A 16,130-nucleotide genomic window follows, 5' to 3' on the forward strand; every position below is an offset into this window, starting at 1 on the left:
ACACATATATGTTTCCATTGTACTGGCTTTTAGCAGCTCAAGCTACACCACAATAATCCCAACTTTGTTTTGTTTCTGTCCTATAAATATCCGGACTGTGTTTACACCCCAACCACAGAACCCCATATGATAAGGAGTACTAGTTAGTGCAAGGGAATCGAATCTTAGTACTAAGTAAGGAAAGCGAAAGGAAGTGGCAATGTGAAAAACCTTCTTTAGTCACAGGTCAGGTCAGGTTCTGTGAAACAATGTCGGTCTCCACACATAATACTTGCTGGTGCCTTTGAATGTGGCATTGGAAAAGCGCATGCCTTCTAAGTCATGTGGAAAAAAAAAAAACCCCACTGGTATATTTTTAAAAAGACTAATTTTGAGGAATATCACTTGCTTAAATGAAGGTCCTTCATACTAATCTCTTGGCTCTGGATAAAATAAGTCCTTCATACTCCTCCAGACCAGGGAATGGCTGTGACTATCATGTGAGACTTGCAGTGAGTGAATCTGAATAGTTCACAGGATAAATGAGTCGTCTGTTAGGGAAGCTCCTTGTCTTCTCTTCTCACAGATTCAGAGAAGGACTGTTCCTTGCTCCTATAGCCAGGGAACACCACAGAGGTTCTCTCTCTCTTAGTTTTTTGCCCTCCCCGTTTTTGGGGTTCAAGAAACACCAGAAAAGCATGGGGGTAGACTGTAGCCAATGGGGACCAGTGAGGAAGTTGTGTTTTTAACCACAGAGGGAGATAAATAGTAGGGGAAGAAAAGACCCCCAAAAGTCAGGCTTTTGCTACTGAAGAAACCCTATCAATCCAAGTGTAAGGTTCTCAAGTGGGTCAAGGAGAGGCTTACAGAATTTTAGATTTGGAAGGAAACTTACACTGTCATGTGGTACAGGGACATCATCCTCACACGAGGAAACTAGGGTTTATGCCAAGTAACCTACACCAACTATTACTAAAGACAACTATCTTTAAGTTTCTTTTGTTAGTATCTTTTTGTTGTAACAACACAGTTTTTGGTTTTCGGTTTTGTCATTTGGAACATTTCTTTACATTAGAAAATGTCATAGCTCTTCTTGAAGCCCAAGGGTTCAAAAAACGCCAACGTGACATTTCCAAGCCAATCAACTGCTAACCATGAGTGTCGTGAACCCAGTCACTCACCAGCCCCATTCTAGGTCTCTTCCAACCATCATTCAGGGTTAAAGAGTTAAGAAGGATAAATTACCACATAATCATAATCTATAAAAATACTGGCCTAGAGTACACTAAAAAACTTTTAATAAATAAATATTGGGCATTTGCTTTATGAAAGTCAGTGGAGATGTGCTCTTCAGAAATCATGTCCACACTTTCAGATCGCTTTTTACAAATCACACATACAGAGCCCAACAGATGACAAAGATTATAGATCAGGTTAGGATACAACTTAATAGAAAAAGGTCTTTCGATGTGGCATTTCTACAAAGGAACACAACTAACATCGTTGAGTTGCTCGTGCTTCGGTTTTGAAGGCGATACTTAAAGAGATCCAGAATGTTCTTTAGATCACCGCAGCATCACTGACATGGGTGTTTAGCTCCTCAAGTAACCCTTTTTGCAAGGGAGGACGCTCGTGTGGACACAGTAATTCTGGAATTTTCTCCTTACACACCAACCGCAGTGCTTGGCGGTCCTGCCTCCGAGCCATCTGCACGTGTTGGTCATGGAGGAGTTTCTTGCTCCCGGTCCCGTCCCTCTCGTGTGTCTGCCGGCTCTGGAAGTTCAGCGCCCTGGCGTCTGATGCAGTAGGTACTTGGGGTTTTGGTCTGGCACCCTCACTGCTCAGAACACAGGTTTATTCTCCGGAGGCTTTAGAGCAAGTGATTCTGGTTTCCAGTCTGGCTGAAAAAAGTGAATGTTGAATGTCCGTGCCCAGTTCTTAAAGACGCGTTTCTCTGTGATGAAGCGGTGATGGCTGCCCTTCCGTCCTCGCTCGTGGGAGAGGTACATGGTGCATTCGTCAGGTCCAAATGGTTCATAATAGTGGTAAGGTACTGATGGGTGATTGGGATCCCTGTAGGAGGAAGATGAGATGACTGAGTAAAGGGGAAAAACCTCCGTGACTGAGGAAGCTGATGAGCACAACACCTATTTCCAAGTCAAGTCAGTTCCAACAGAGGGTTTTCCTGATGTGTACACAAGAAGCAAGTGGAAGGGTTTTGAGGTTGTGAAATAAATGTTTGAGCATCACTATCAAAGAGAGAGATTAAAAGTATACTATGGGACATGCGGGGCTTTGGGACGTAGAAAGCCCACGTTGCTAAGACCCCCACTGTAGTTTCTCCACTCTTGCCCTTGCAGTCAGTTCAGCATAAGCAGCTACAAAGATGTTTCCAAAACAAAAACACACCACATTTCCCTCCCATCCCCCCGCTCCACCAAATCCTCCAGAAGCTTCTAATTATAATAAAAGCGTGGCTTACAGGGTGTTACATGAGGTGGTTCTCTCCAGAGCTTTCTTCTAACCCAGCCTTGCCAAACATGCTCCAGCCATACTGGCCTTTCTGGTCATCAGCTCTGCCAAGCTTGACCTTCAGGCCTTGGCACGTGGAGACAGTCACCTGGTTGTAACACGTTTCTAACCAGTTCACTCCTTCTTACTGCCTGGTACTGACATCAACATGTCCTCTTCAGAGAGGATTTACCTCACACCTGTCCCTTTGCATGCATGCTTTCTCTTTCTCAGGTTTATTTTTCTCACAGCATTAATCCCTCTCCAGAATTGCTGCTGTTTGCTTCTTTATAATCTGTTCATGAGGGCAGGCCTTTGTCTTATTCTTAGTAGGTGCTCAATAAATACTTTTAAAATTTCTGCTGTTGACAGAAATTTATATGGCGTTGACAACTCAACAGCAAACCTCTAAAGACAATTTCTCCTCCAACATGGAAAGCTGATGATCCTAGTTTGATCCCACAGAACAAAGATAGTAAGCATGATGCCACCATTTTCTTCTTGTTCTAGGTAGACAATGGACCCAAATCCAGAGTATCTAAATCCAGAAATTCCAAATCCTTAAATCCTTACACTGTAGCTGGATAGCCCCAACATTTTTTTTTCTGTTTCTATATCCCTATTTCACCTCAAATGAGAAACCCTGGCTCGTTTCTTGAGGTTGGTGTGCAAAGGACTGACACGTTGAGGCAGTTGGGTGACCTGTGTTACTAAAATATCTAACCCCCAAAGAGCCCTGGTCTCACACTGGTTTCCATTCTAGTCCAATCCACACCACCTCTTCCATGTTGAAGTCTATGATGGAATTAGTCAAGGTACCCCAATAGGCAAACCTTCCTGTCTTAAGCTACGCTCACCAACTGGTTCTGACGTAGAGCTTCAGTGCTTCTCTTAAAAGGCTCAGGCAAATCACCTTTCCGTGCCCGGTGCCCTGGGGCCCCCACTTGGTGCACTCGGGCTCTACTCTAAGTACAGTACCTTTGTTTCCCAGAGATGTTCATCTTGCTAGACACCTATTTGTTTTCTTCAGACGAGATCAATACACAAATAGCTCCTAGAGTAGCAACTTTACCAAGGTCAGGGATCGAAGTCTTTTATCAAGAGGGGTGTCAAGTTTGTGGCTCTGACAACAATAAACCTTTTGAGCTGCCTCTCCTCTGAGGTTAAAGTTCTTCCAGGAAGAGAGATTTATTTTTGTCATGCAGCATTTAAACATTCCTCCTCCTGGGTTGGATGCTATGCCGAATTAATACTTTGCATCTGCATCAGGCTTGTCTCAGAAGTATCTCTGTGTTCCACAGTGACACATCAGATCCAGCCCTGTCTAGCTAATACAGATTTCACGTCTTTACTTACTCCAGAAATTGGAATCCCCTTGAAGTTTTAACAAAGGGTAATTTCCATACAGAAAATGCATTCTAGGAAGAATTCAAGCTGGAACTGAATACCATGGAGAAAAGAATAAACAAAAAAAGATAAAAATTTGTGAGACAAATGTCCCCAGATTCATATGGCACAATTTGGGGAACAGTGCCGAATTCACCGTGGCATGGTACACTTGGAGTTAAGCTTTTATTCCAATATAAATCAGGTTTTAAATCTGATTTATCTGCACTTTGAACATATTACTGGAATCAATCTGATTAAAGAAACAATTAAGCTTCTAAAAATACCATGAGATTGAGTTGGCACCTAGGAATACAGAGAAATTGGAAACCAGCTAACGGATGCTAGAAGATCAGTTTCCTTATTCAGGAAGACCATCTCTTGGAATGAAAACTTATCTGGCTCCCTATTGATCCCTTAAAGGGAGAATTAAATTTACACATTTAATTGTTATGATTTCCAAGGTGTCCAAATAAGTGGGATTGTTTCCACACTTTAAAATTCTGCCCAAATGGCCGAGGAGTGTTTTGTGGGCCTTGAGGGCAGAGCCGAAGAGCCTGTGGGAACAGCCCTCCCGCTGAAAAGCTGCCACCTGCTGTAATTCACCACTGCGTCCTTCCTAGAATAAGGTCCTCATTCCTTAGGTCTTTCCTCAAACCTGACTTTAAAGACTGAAGTAGCTTTTTCTCCTTCCTCCTGACCCAGCAGCAATATACATCAGCAGAATTTCCACATCAGGAGGCTACTGTTGTAAAGGAGAGTCTGGCACCCCAGTTCCTGTCTGGGGGGGCCAGGGAAAGCGGAGGGCATGGAGGTGTGAGGGCGGCGATCATCTCAGAGCCAGTTTCCCAAGGGGCCACAGCCTGTCTTCAGCACTCTAAGGGTCACCTCGGGAATAAATCCTGCAAAAACTGTGTGGCGGAGGGTTTTTGTTTCTTTAGGGAGGAAGCAGGGTGCGGCGAGGGGAGTCGTGAGAGAACGAACATTCAGTGCACACAGGGAGCTTTAAAGAAATACCACTGCCTGTGTCTCACCTCCACAGATTCGGGCTTAACTGATTTGGAGGGGGGTTCCAGGCACAGCTATTTTAAAAGTATGTGAAGTTCGAGTATCAGAATAAATAATGGTAGTACTGGATTATAAACCCCATAAAATGAAAGAAACACCCACGAGTCCATGATGATTTCAGTAAATAGCTGAATCTATAAATAAACAGGGAAGAAGAAACGGCATTTCCATATAGAAGAATTCCAATAAATCTAGAGAGAATGAGGGAATAGAGAAATCACCACTAAAACAGCCTTGCAGCTGTTGCAAGCAAGGTGCGCCGATGAATGAAACATTAGTGGGGAAAAATGATGAAGAGAAATAGGTTATTTAGATGAAGTATCTCCCCCAAGATATTTATAATGACAAAGGGAAAAATAATAACTTCGAGGTGAGTAAACCCAGCAAACACCACCTTAGCGAGGCAATTAAGGTTAACACTGCCACACTGAGACATCTGACATCACGTGTCTGTTGACATGTGGGATGCTGGGAAGGGCTTCCTGCTCCCGTGGTACCCTCCCCAGGAATGCACAGCCTCAACCCGATCATGAGAAAACATCACGCGAATCCAAAGTGAGCGACCTCCTGTGACAATGACCAGATTTCTTCAATGTCGTGAAAGAGAAGAGAGACTGAAGGATGGCCCCGGACAGGAGGAGACCGAGAGCCAAGATATGTAAATGCAAAGGGATCCTGGAGTTTAGGTCCTGGAGGAGATCAGAGACCTCAGCCGGAAAACTGGTGAAATCTGGGTAAAGTCTGTTGTTTAGGTAAGAGTTTCGCACTGGTGTTCATTTCTTAGTTTTGATCATTGGACTGTAATGATGCAAAGTGTTAACATTAGGGGAAGGGAGGTGAAGGGTATACAGGAACTCTCTGTGCTACTTATGCAACTTTTGGTAAGTGCAAAACTTTGTTAATGTTGAAAAGCGCCTTTTTTTTTTTTAAGATTTTATTTATTTGACAGAGAGAGATCACAAGTAGGCAGAAAGGCAGGCAGAGAGAGAGAGAAGGAAGCAGGCTCCCTGCTGAGCAGAGAGCCCAATGCGGGACTCGATCCCAGGACCCTGAGATCATGACCCGAGCTGAAGGCAGTGGCTTAACCCACTGAGCCACCCAGGTGCCCCTGAAAAGCGCCTTATGAGAGTCTAAATACACAGCTAGGTTGAGGACGGCTGATTTAGTGAGGTTCTTCCTAAGCTATGGTGCTTCACTTCCGTGATCCCTTCCACGTCCCCATCAGGCAAGGGAGGGAGCCTAAGGTCAGTGTCATTGCTCCGTCTGAGGGCTGAGGAGCCGGCGGGCGGGAGGGGTCCAGGTCCTGGCTGTAAGCACACAGCCTCACTCATGGACCATCTTGGGTGCCGGACTTTAGTTACTTTTACAGCACCGAACAGAGCGCTGGGCATTTGACACGACTGAATCCTCCCAATGCCCCCATGCCAGAGGTACCGTTCTGACCCCTATTTTAGAGATGACAAAAAAGATGTCAGAGATGACAGAAAAACTGAAGAAGTTTCAGGGCTCAGATGTGGACCAAAGTCTCTGTATCTCGGAAAACCTGCTCTACCAGGTGGGTTTCTGTACCAATGGCCCCTGTTGGAACCTGGTTTGAACAACTCTGTCCTCGCTGCGTTCTCCCGAGCACCTGCGGACAGGGGCGCCCCGGGCTTGGTGGACACTCTGTAGCTCATCAGCGTGAGCAGCAGAGCCCTTGTGCTCCCTGAATGTCGTCCTCGTGAATATTAATGGTGACGGGAGTCAGTCACGTTCCATTTGTGAATCTCTGGCAGCTCAGCTGTACAACCAGCAGAAGCGTCCTGATGTCAACAAGCCTGCGAGAATCCTTCCAGTTCTAGGTGTGATCTGGGTTGACCCTTATCCGTTATTTGGGGCTGAAGTATCCACAAGGCTACAGAGGTTCCAGGAAGGGAATGGTGGCTTTGCCTCTCTCTAGAGCTCTCAGACTCTCTAAACACCCTTTGTGCGAGCATGGTACCCGGCATCCAGTAGGTAGTCAGGAAATGCTAGTAGAATAGAGCTGAATGGACAGCTGTCAAGTGTCTAGAGTGTTCTGAAATTAGCTTGAATTGCGGGCCACTAGGGATACTAGTAGCATCCCCAAGGAAATGCTCCTAGAGCAGGCCTTCCCACACATCTGCTTCGGCCCGGTGGGACCTGCTGAGTCCCCTTGACTCTTTTACACCCTCTTTCAGAAGGAAAATGTCTATACCCCTTGGAAGCCAGTGGACTAATTCTGGTGATTCTGGGGCAGACAGAGCAGCAAGAGCCTGCCGCTGTCCACCCTTTCTGGGGCAGAGAGCCGGAATGAGTCATCCGGACTCCCACTCACCCTCCACAACTCCGGCACCTCTGGTGGTGTTACAACATCTCTTCATAGATCGATGGTACCCACAGGGAGGAAGGTGATGGAAACACCCCGGGGCTGCCAAGAATGGGTCAAATCAGGCAGGGCAAAGACAGAAGAAGGAAATCATGGCAAAGAAAACTGTCTGGGAAAAAACACACCACTATATTTGAAGTCTACTTCATAAAATGTGAACCTCCTGGGTGCATTACCATTCCCTACCTGTCTCTGTAAGCATCTGATTCTACGCAGTGGACTGTCGCCAACTAGAACTTTCCCTGTTACACCGGCAGCTTTATTAATGTTCGCTAGCTAATAATTCTAGTAGAATCAACTCTCTGATATTCATGATACCTTTGAGATGTCCTTCACATTATGGATGAGATATTAATTTAGTTCCATGACAGTGATCACTCTGAGTCATTACTCTGCTAATTAATACTCAAGAAACGACGGGTGACAGAGAGTTGTAAACTTGGTAATGTGTTAAGTATGACCAGAAATAAGATTATTAGGTAGAATTTAAACGCTTGGCCCATTATTATCGCAAATAATTTACAGTGGAAAATGAGATTAAAAATACTCACCGTAACTTAGTTTGGAAGGCAATGATAACAGATTTTTTTTCATTGCAATTTATAGACCATCTGGAGAGAATGGATTTGGCTTTCTATATGAGATGGCATGACTTAAGGGTCTACTGTCCACACAAGAATATATTTTGAGACTGTCTCTGGTGCAACGTGGCATTAATTTTCCCCAGCTTTCAGAATACCGATGAGCCTGGAGACCAGGGCTAGGGGCAGGATGGAGACTAATTGCCTGACGGCTGAGGCCCTCTGTGAAGACCCAGCGCTCACTCCAGCTGAGAACGACGAAACAGGTGGCCGCCACTGATGTCCTAGGACCCTTCAGATTTGAATTGGTCATTTGCTAATTATATTTTTCATTCACTGGACACTTCTGGGCTTGGGATAACTATAGAATCAGTTTCTTACACACTGCCAAGGTAACGAAGGTTTTCTTTATTCACTGAGTCAATCAATACTAAGTACATACTATGTGCCAGACACAGAAACAAGTCCTGAAGACGCAAGTCTGGACAGAGCACTGACCCCTCCTCTTGACGAGACTATAGGCAAATAAAGGATCCCAACAAACTGGGGCGGCAGGCGGGGGTGGGGGGGACAGGGGCGGGGTTGGCAGAGGGCCCAGTGGGGGCACAGGCAGGGTCTGACACGAGTGAGGAAAGCATGCAGGAGGAGGGCCTGCTGCATGTGAGACCGTGGAGGGAGGTCTTGGAGACCCTAGCTCTGTCACTTCCCTGCCCCATGACCCCGGATGGCTGTTTTAGGTCTTCAAGCTTGACATGTGAAATAATGAGAGTAATGTTTATCTCATGGCATTATCACAAGGCTTCCATGAAATGGCACATGTATTCATACTAAGCACAGGACCAGCGTGTGGTGTGTGCAGAAAAATAGCCATTAATATTATTTTAAAGAACCAGCAGTGATCGGCCAGATGAAGAAGGGGCTGGAAATTCCAAGCTGAGGGCCAAAGGCCAGATGTCTGCAGGGGGAGCTCCTTTCTAAGTTTTCCCTACGGCAAAAAGAAGTCTGTGTGGGAAGACGAGGGAAGACTAGAGCAGATGCAGAAGCCAGGTCCTGGAGGCTGTGTGCTAAGCAAGGGGGGTGGGAATTCTGTTCTAAAAGCTTTGGGGAGGGCGCCTGGGTGGCTCCGTCTATTAAGCGTCTGTCATTGGCTCAGCTCATGATCCCAGGGTTGTGGGTTCGAGCCCTGCACTGGGCTCCCTGCTCAGCGGAGAGCCTGCTTCTCCCTCTGCCTGCTACTCTGCCTACCTATGTTCTGTATTTCTCCGGATAAAATCCTTAATCATCTTTAATAAAATAAAATAAAAGCTTTGGGGAACTACTGAGGGGTTGAACGGAGTCAGACGTCGTCTCTCCAGCAGCACAGTGGTGTCTGGAGAGGAAGGAGAGAGAGCAGACTTGGGGAGAGCAGTCAGGAGCTACCTTGGCACCAAGCAACAGAGGGAAGGGTTACGTCCCCACAGACGACCTTCATTCTGTTAGATTTGTCCAGGTTTTGAGGAATGCGTCTGTCCATTTATAGATCTGCTGCTCCCGTCTGCGGTTTTAACTATGAATGTGGGACTATGAGGAGTCCACGTGCTTAGTAGTTTAGGGGCTACGAGAAGTTTTCTTGCCAAAGAATGACTCCTGGAAGCAGCTCAGGGCCTTTGGGTGGAGGGGTAGGGAGGCTAGAGCTCTGGGAGAGCTGGATGGAAACGGGGAGCTCTCGGCTTGCAGGGGCGAGCCCGTCCACCTTTATCCTGGGAACCGGTCCCTCAGGGATTGCTCAGCTCTTTGCTCCCCCGGGGAATAATTTAGTCCCCTACTCCCTCTCATCTTCTGTTCCCTCCTCCCTCATGCCATGCATGTGGCGGCTGACGTTCCCTTTGGGTCACTGTCATCTTAGGCTGACAGAGATGACCACAGAAGTAGCCCAGTGTTCCATCTCTCTATGCCTCTGCTTCCCCAGCAATAAGAAGGCAATGATTAGATTCTCCTGAAAGGCATGTGACCAGAGAGCAGCAGGACTGTAGCTCACACCGGAGGCTGTCAGAGTTCTTATCTGCCAGGCGACTCCTGTCAGAGAAGAGCCCGGATGTAACACAGAGAGAAGTGGGTCGGCTCTTGGCGGAGCAGGGATGGGTGGGCCCAGTCTTCCTTCTCTCTTGCCCCTGTTCCACCCAGTAGGGTCAGAGGAATACAAGGACCCCTCTGAGTCCGGCAGAAAGTCAGAGGCGGATGTTTGAGGAAAGCTGCGGGTCAGATGCGACTCATAGGCAGACAGTGTGGATTTTCTCCCACAGGTGCCTCGTGAGCTTTCTGACTCTTTTGACCGAATTGTGTCCAAGTGACCCTAAGGGGACTGAAGGCAGAGACTGTCTTATTCAACCCTAATTACGTCCTCAGTACCCAACATGAGTTGGTTGAGGGAATGAAGTCTCTGTGGTTAATTTAGCAAATAACTCCTTTTGAGGATACTAGTTGCGTCTTAAAGTCAGAAAAAGTTGCTTTACCCCAAATCAGCAGTTGGCTTCCTTTTTGCTTGCTGAAGTCTGGCCCCCTATGCCTAACTCTCTAGTCTAGCGAGACACTGGGAAGCCACAGAATGGGCGAGTTCACTCGAGCCGCCCCATGTGATGGCTTGTGGGAGCTGGAGGCCACGTGCAGCCCAGTCCCCGTGGGGCAGAAAAGTGGCATACAAGAGGCCACACAGGTCCTTCCCTTTCTAGCAGCCAGGCTCTCCTCACCCCCTGGGCATCATTTGATAACGCTCGCTGGACATCTCCTTAAAATGTGGGAATGGGCACCCACACTTGCATATTAGCGCGTCCCTTCACCTGATACATTTGTGCATGTCTAATATACACCACGCTTAATATACGCCAAGCCTTCCTCATCTAGTGTCTTATGAGATTATCATGGAAACCCTCACAGTAAGTACTGTTGTCATCACCATCTTAGGGATACGGAAGCTAAGTCACTATACTACAGAGATAGTCAGTCTGTGAGATAGTGAGTATGTAACTGGCCCAAGATCACTAAGGTCAGTAAAGTCAAGTAACTTTCTCCAAGTCACATAGCTTCTGAGCAGCAGAAGTGGTTATTTTCTCTTCTTCTTTTGGAAAAAGTTCAGGGCCCTTGGAGAATTTGTGTTCTGGTGGGCTCAAACAGCCTGAGCTCTGCTATCTCCCAGGAACTTCCATACCATTCCTGGGTCCTGGTGAGAGCTTACCTCCTTAAGTCCTGGAGCCCAGGACACACGAACCCTGCTTGGCCCTTAGAGTTCTCAACTTCCTCCAAAATAAAAACAAAAGGGGGAACGGCTAGATGAGCAGCAGGACTGAATTCCAAGTTGCTTTTTCATTCTCCAGTGATCCATACTGTCTGCGAGAGTCCTTTGACTCCAAGTGGCTGTGCTGTGTTCATTACGTCTTTCTGTGGATAAGGCTTACAGTGAATTTCTAGAAAGCAACAGCTGTGTCCTAGTCTTTGAACCTGCCAAAGTTCTTAGTAACTTTTGGGGCAACTCTCAAGTACTTAGGAAAACATTAATAATTATTTTATATATCTTACAATATCTTATTAACATATTAGTACTATTCCTAACACTAATCGTCTTTCCTGAGCACGAGCTGTGTGCAGGACACGGAGTCAGACATTCTACTACAATTTATGATCTCGTGCAATCCTCACCATGAACTGCTGGCTTTTTTGGCTGTTTTCTTATTACCATCCTGTACATGAGGGAAGCAAGACTCAGGGTCCTGGGGTTGATAACTGGGTGGTTCAGCTAACCTGTCGCGGAGATAAAAGGTTACAGGAAGTTGGGAGGCAGCGTGTGCCGCTTCTGGTTCTTCCCTTCTCGGCCTCCCTGAGCGGGAATTACTACTGAACAGGGCGCTCCCTCCAGCCTCACCATGTCTGCTGCCCGACACCCGGCATTCTTCTCCACTTGCTCTACCAGGACACAGAATACAGGGTCCTTCCAAAGAGCTCTTGGAGAAAGCGTGTTGTGAGAGCAACCGTCGAACCTTCGGGATGGGGGCTGGGGAAAAGAACGCCTGAGACAGTGACAGCATAAGGTGCACCAGCAGTCTCTTGACGGCCTTCTTAGGGCCATCCTGAAAGCTGCTTCCCTTCTACGGACAGTCGTGTTGAACTAACCCGGAGTAAGAGGAATGACAGGTTGACTTGCCTTTCATTTGTTTTCCATAATAAATGGAATATTTCCTTGAACACTAGAAGTCATTAACATTTCAATTTATTCATGCTCTTTCTCTCTGGCATCCTGAAGGCAATGTTACATAATTACACCTGCCGTATAGCTATCAACTGTGACGGCCCTTTGTGTGCCCATAAGCACCTGCTCCCACTGCCTTTGTTAGCCTGTTGGCTTGAGGAGGCAGTTGGCTGGTTTTTTTGTTTTGTTTTGTTTTTTTTACACTATCCTACCTTCTTTCTGCATGTGGGTTGCTAACTAGGGAAGCAAGTCCAGTGAGTTAAGTGACGAGGGACTGGGTGGGGGTCCAAGCTAACTCTTGCCATGTACGAGGCACAGATCCGAGCACTTTACATCTACTAACTTATTTCATCCACTGACGACCTCATGGCTGAGTCTCCAGGATCACCAAGTCCACTTCTAACGAGGAGGAAGCCGAGCTCCTGAGAGACCGAACAACTAGCTCAAGGTCACACTCAGTTAGGAAGTGGCCCGGCAGAGCCGACTGGAGCTGACCCCACAGCCTTCCTCACCACATCACATCCCTCCTAGGGACCAGGGAGTCTAGGCAACTATCAAAGGCCTCTCCTGCCCAGCTTTCTCCTCTGTGCCCTGACTTTCTCAGACAAACTGGTACGGCCGCTGTGCTGGGTCTCTGGGTTAAAGAGAGTGGGAGAAAAGTGGCAAAGTGGCAAATGAGCATGATTAAGTCCTCTGTCCTTGCATCCAACCTCCCAACTTCAGATTCCGTGTAAAAGGCCCGCGGCCTTCAAGAAGTCGTTAGGTTTCAAACACACGCAGGTATGAGCAGGCATATATTTTAATGAGCAAGTTCAAAATGCCCCCCACCCCGGGTTTTGCCATTTGAAGATCAGGATGGAGGCCATGAGCAGGTCATCAGGCACTCCCGAAAAGTAGGGCACTTTCTGAACGTACCGGCATCGCTACTCTCAATCACAGGTGGATTTTCAAACCAGTTTCCGCAAACCAGGCCCTGAGGTTTTCCCGGTGCGGCTGTGTGTGCGCACCCAGTGCTGGCTGGGCCCGTATGGGGGGAGGGGTAGCAGGGGAGATGTGCGTCTGTTCCCTTTAAAGTGGCACATCAAAATCATTATGTCTGTGCTTTTGGCCTTACAAGTACAAACCAAGGCTACTGATGTGGGGAGGAAAAGAGGCCCAGAGCAATATTTTAATTTTAGCAAACAGGCCTTACCGTCAAAGAAATTGCCCTCTTTAATTCATTAAAAATTACTGCATTCCTTTCAAATGAGAATAAAACTAATATTCCTTAATGCTTGCTCATCATTAATATTATGCCAATTATTGCATTACTTGTGGTTGATAAATATTCAGAGGCTACAAGGAGCCCACAAGACGGATTAGTTCTCCAGCAGTGCAAACAAAAACTTTCAATATTTTATATCACATAATTAAATGCTGTTTGTTGTTTCTAGAACCAGAACTTGGGACGTGTTAATTAATTGCTTCGAGAAGACAGTTAGACAGGTTTCATGGCTGATACTTGGAATCAGACCTTTGTAAGCCCTGCACGACACTGCTGAAGAATCACACTTGCAGAATAAATCCTACCTGCAGAAGTCTGGGGGCACCATGCCGTACACATTGATCCTGTCACAGAGCTCCAGCGCGATCGTCATCGTGAACCAGCCGGTGCTGAGCCAAGTGTTGGAGATCTTCCTGGAAGCAACAACAGAGAAGTCCACAAGCTGCTGAAGTCATCATTACAACCACGACCATCTTAAATCCTTTGGGGAGCAAGGCTGACTCTCTCTATTCAGTCGGTAAACAGCTGTAACTTTACCAGGTAGAAATCGCTCACCAATAGCATCGTATTCCACAGTAAGTGATAAATGACATCCATTTTCCGCCATGGTGGGTTATGACAGGAAAGGGTGCTCAAGCGACTTCTATATCATCAGAGATGATGAGAGTGTTTCAGGGTGTAAGTGTGTAGGACCACAACCCAAGCTCTTTAAGGTGACAGTCCCCACATGTCAACTCTTTATTAACTAGAATACTTGACTAATTAGAAATATTCCTTGTTCCCCAAGCAGGCTGAATAATGAAGAGGTTATTAAATATGTATAAACACACAGATGTGACTATGTATTGACTGATATCTATTGATTGATCAAACAATCTTGGGGTAAAAGCTTGCCTTCAGTTAGACGAATTAACATTGACATCTTGATTGAATGTCTTTTCTTTTAGGAAGAGTGCATTCATTTGGGAAAGGGCTAATTACTAGAGAAAAAGGACCACAGGAATGCTTATGCTTAATTGAGCATTTGCTTTATTTTACCTCAGAACATCCAGAGCCCTCTAAAACTTTTTTTTTTATTAGAAGACTGAATTGACAAAATTTAAGGAGTGAATGTGTGTGTGTTCCTAAATTCATTCATTTGCCCATTCAAACACCTATGCTGAGCTCCAGCCACGTGCCACGCCTAAGGATAACCGTGGAGACGTAACATCAAGGTCTAATTTGACCCTCTGAGAATGACTCCGTCTACCATTGCTTTGCTGCTGTGGATATTAATTTCAATTCTTAGGGGGTTGCGGCTTTTGCTTTTTTTTCCCCGGTGCTTATGGTATGCCTCATTAGCCGGTTTCAAACACCTTATTCCCAAGGTCAGACTGTCTGACTTTGCCCGGCCATAGCACCATATGTGATGTGAATACCAGAGTTGCTGAAAAGCTTTTCTGTTTGCACAGTGTAGCACCCCTCTTTGAGAAGGAAGAAGACTTTTTGCGAATCATTTTGCATTATTTCCATTTCACATATGGGCCCCCCCAATCCCACAAAAAAACCATAAAAGCAAAGCAGCATAATAAGGAGTCTTTTATCTTGTCAAATACCTGACAGGAATGGGTGATGCAGTCATGACTGAGTTTGTGGTTTCCACTTTGTAGTTCTTAATCCCTTTACTCATTTTAGCTTTCCATAACATTGTCCCTTGACCCAGTACTAGCCCAGGGAGTACATTTTTTGAAATTTATTTTTTATTTTTGTAAAGATTTTATTTATTTATTTGACAGAGAAAGAGAGACAGTGAGAGAGGGGAACACAAGCAGGGGAAGTGGGAGAAGGAGAAGCAGGCTTCCGGCTGAGCAGGGAGCCCGATGCGGGGCTCGATCCCAGGATCCTGGGATCATGACCTGAGCCAAAGGCAGACACTTAAGACGCCAAAGGCTCTGACTGAGCCACCCAGGTGCCAGGAAGTACATTTTCAAAGCTCCTAAGGAGAGGAACATCATGGGTTTGTACGTTGGCTGTTATACCACAGGCCAGCGGAATGACCTGAGGTGGGTTATCGCTCATCGTTCATGAGCCCGGACTGCCCATCTGTAACGCAGGCCTTGGCTTCCTGAGCTACTCCAGGGACTAAGTGAGAGAACACCATAAAAAGAGTCTAGTGTGTTGATACATCGAGACCCCTTCCTCCTCTCTTGGTTGCCAGATCGGAGCAAATGAAGCAAATAATTCAGCCATTACTTTCAGTGTGTGTGTTGTGTTTTTTTAGCATCCCTGAAGAAATTGCTATCCTTCCAACTCCACTGCTGGCTCTGGTGAGGGATCCACCATCAATCTTCAGGGCAGTAAGGACGAAATTCTGGAGCCTCCAGCCTACAGAGCTATTAACGATCCTCTTCTTTCTCCCCAAGGCTGTATATTCATAAGAACTCTGGGACTTAGGGAACCTGGTGGCTCAGTCAGTTGACCATCTGACTCTTGATTTTAGCTCAAGATTGTGATCTAAGGGCCGTGAGATCGAGCCCTGCGACGGGCTCTGTGTTGGCTGTGAGACACTTGAAATTCTCTCTCTCTCTCCCTCTCCCTTCCCACTCCTCTCTCTTAAAAAACCAACCAACCAACCAACCAACCAACCAACCAACCAACCAACCACTATGGGACTGAAGGAGGTGAGGCAGAGCAGAGCTAGGTGACTGAGGAAGGGAAAGGGGAAGGTCTCTTGCCTCAAGTTAGAATCTGTCTTCA

The 16,130-nt window shown here is 46.3% G+C and overlaps 1 protein-coding gene across 1 annotated transcript in view; it reads right to left on the minus strand.

The window, feature by feature from the left end:
* Positions 1 to 215: 215 nt before the first annotated feature.
* Positions 216 to 16,130, minus strand: part of ST6GALNAC5 (ST6 N-acetylgalactosaminide alpha-2,6-sialyltransferase 5) — a 167,970-nt gene continuing 152,055 nt past the window's right edge. Inside the window, exons 4-5 of the mRNA XM_032302099.1 lie at positions 13,700 to 13,807; positions 216 to 2,052 (exon numbers count right to left, since the gene is read on the minus strand). Coding sequence (XP_032157990.1) covers positions 1,821 to 2,052; positions 13,700 to 13,807 — 340 coding nt within the window. The 3' untranslated portion in view covers positions 216 to 1,820. The remainder of the gene's footprint in view (positions 2,053 to 13,699; positions 13,808 to 16,130) is intronic.

Source organism: Mustela erminea, chromosome 10, assembly GCF_009829155.1.
Source record: "Mustela erminea isolate mMusErm1 chromosome 10, mMusErm1.Pri, whole genome shotgun sequence".
In the NCBI taxonomy this organism is placed as follows: Eukaryota; Metazoa; Chordata; class Mammalia; order Carnivora; family Mustelidae; genus Mustela; species Mustela erminea.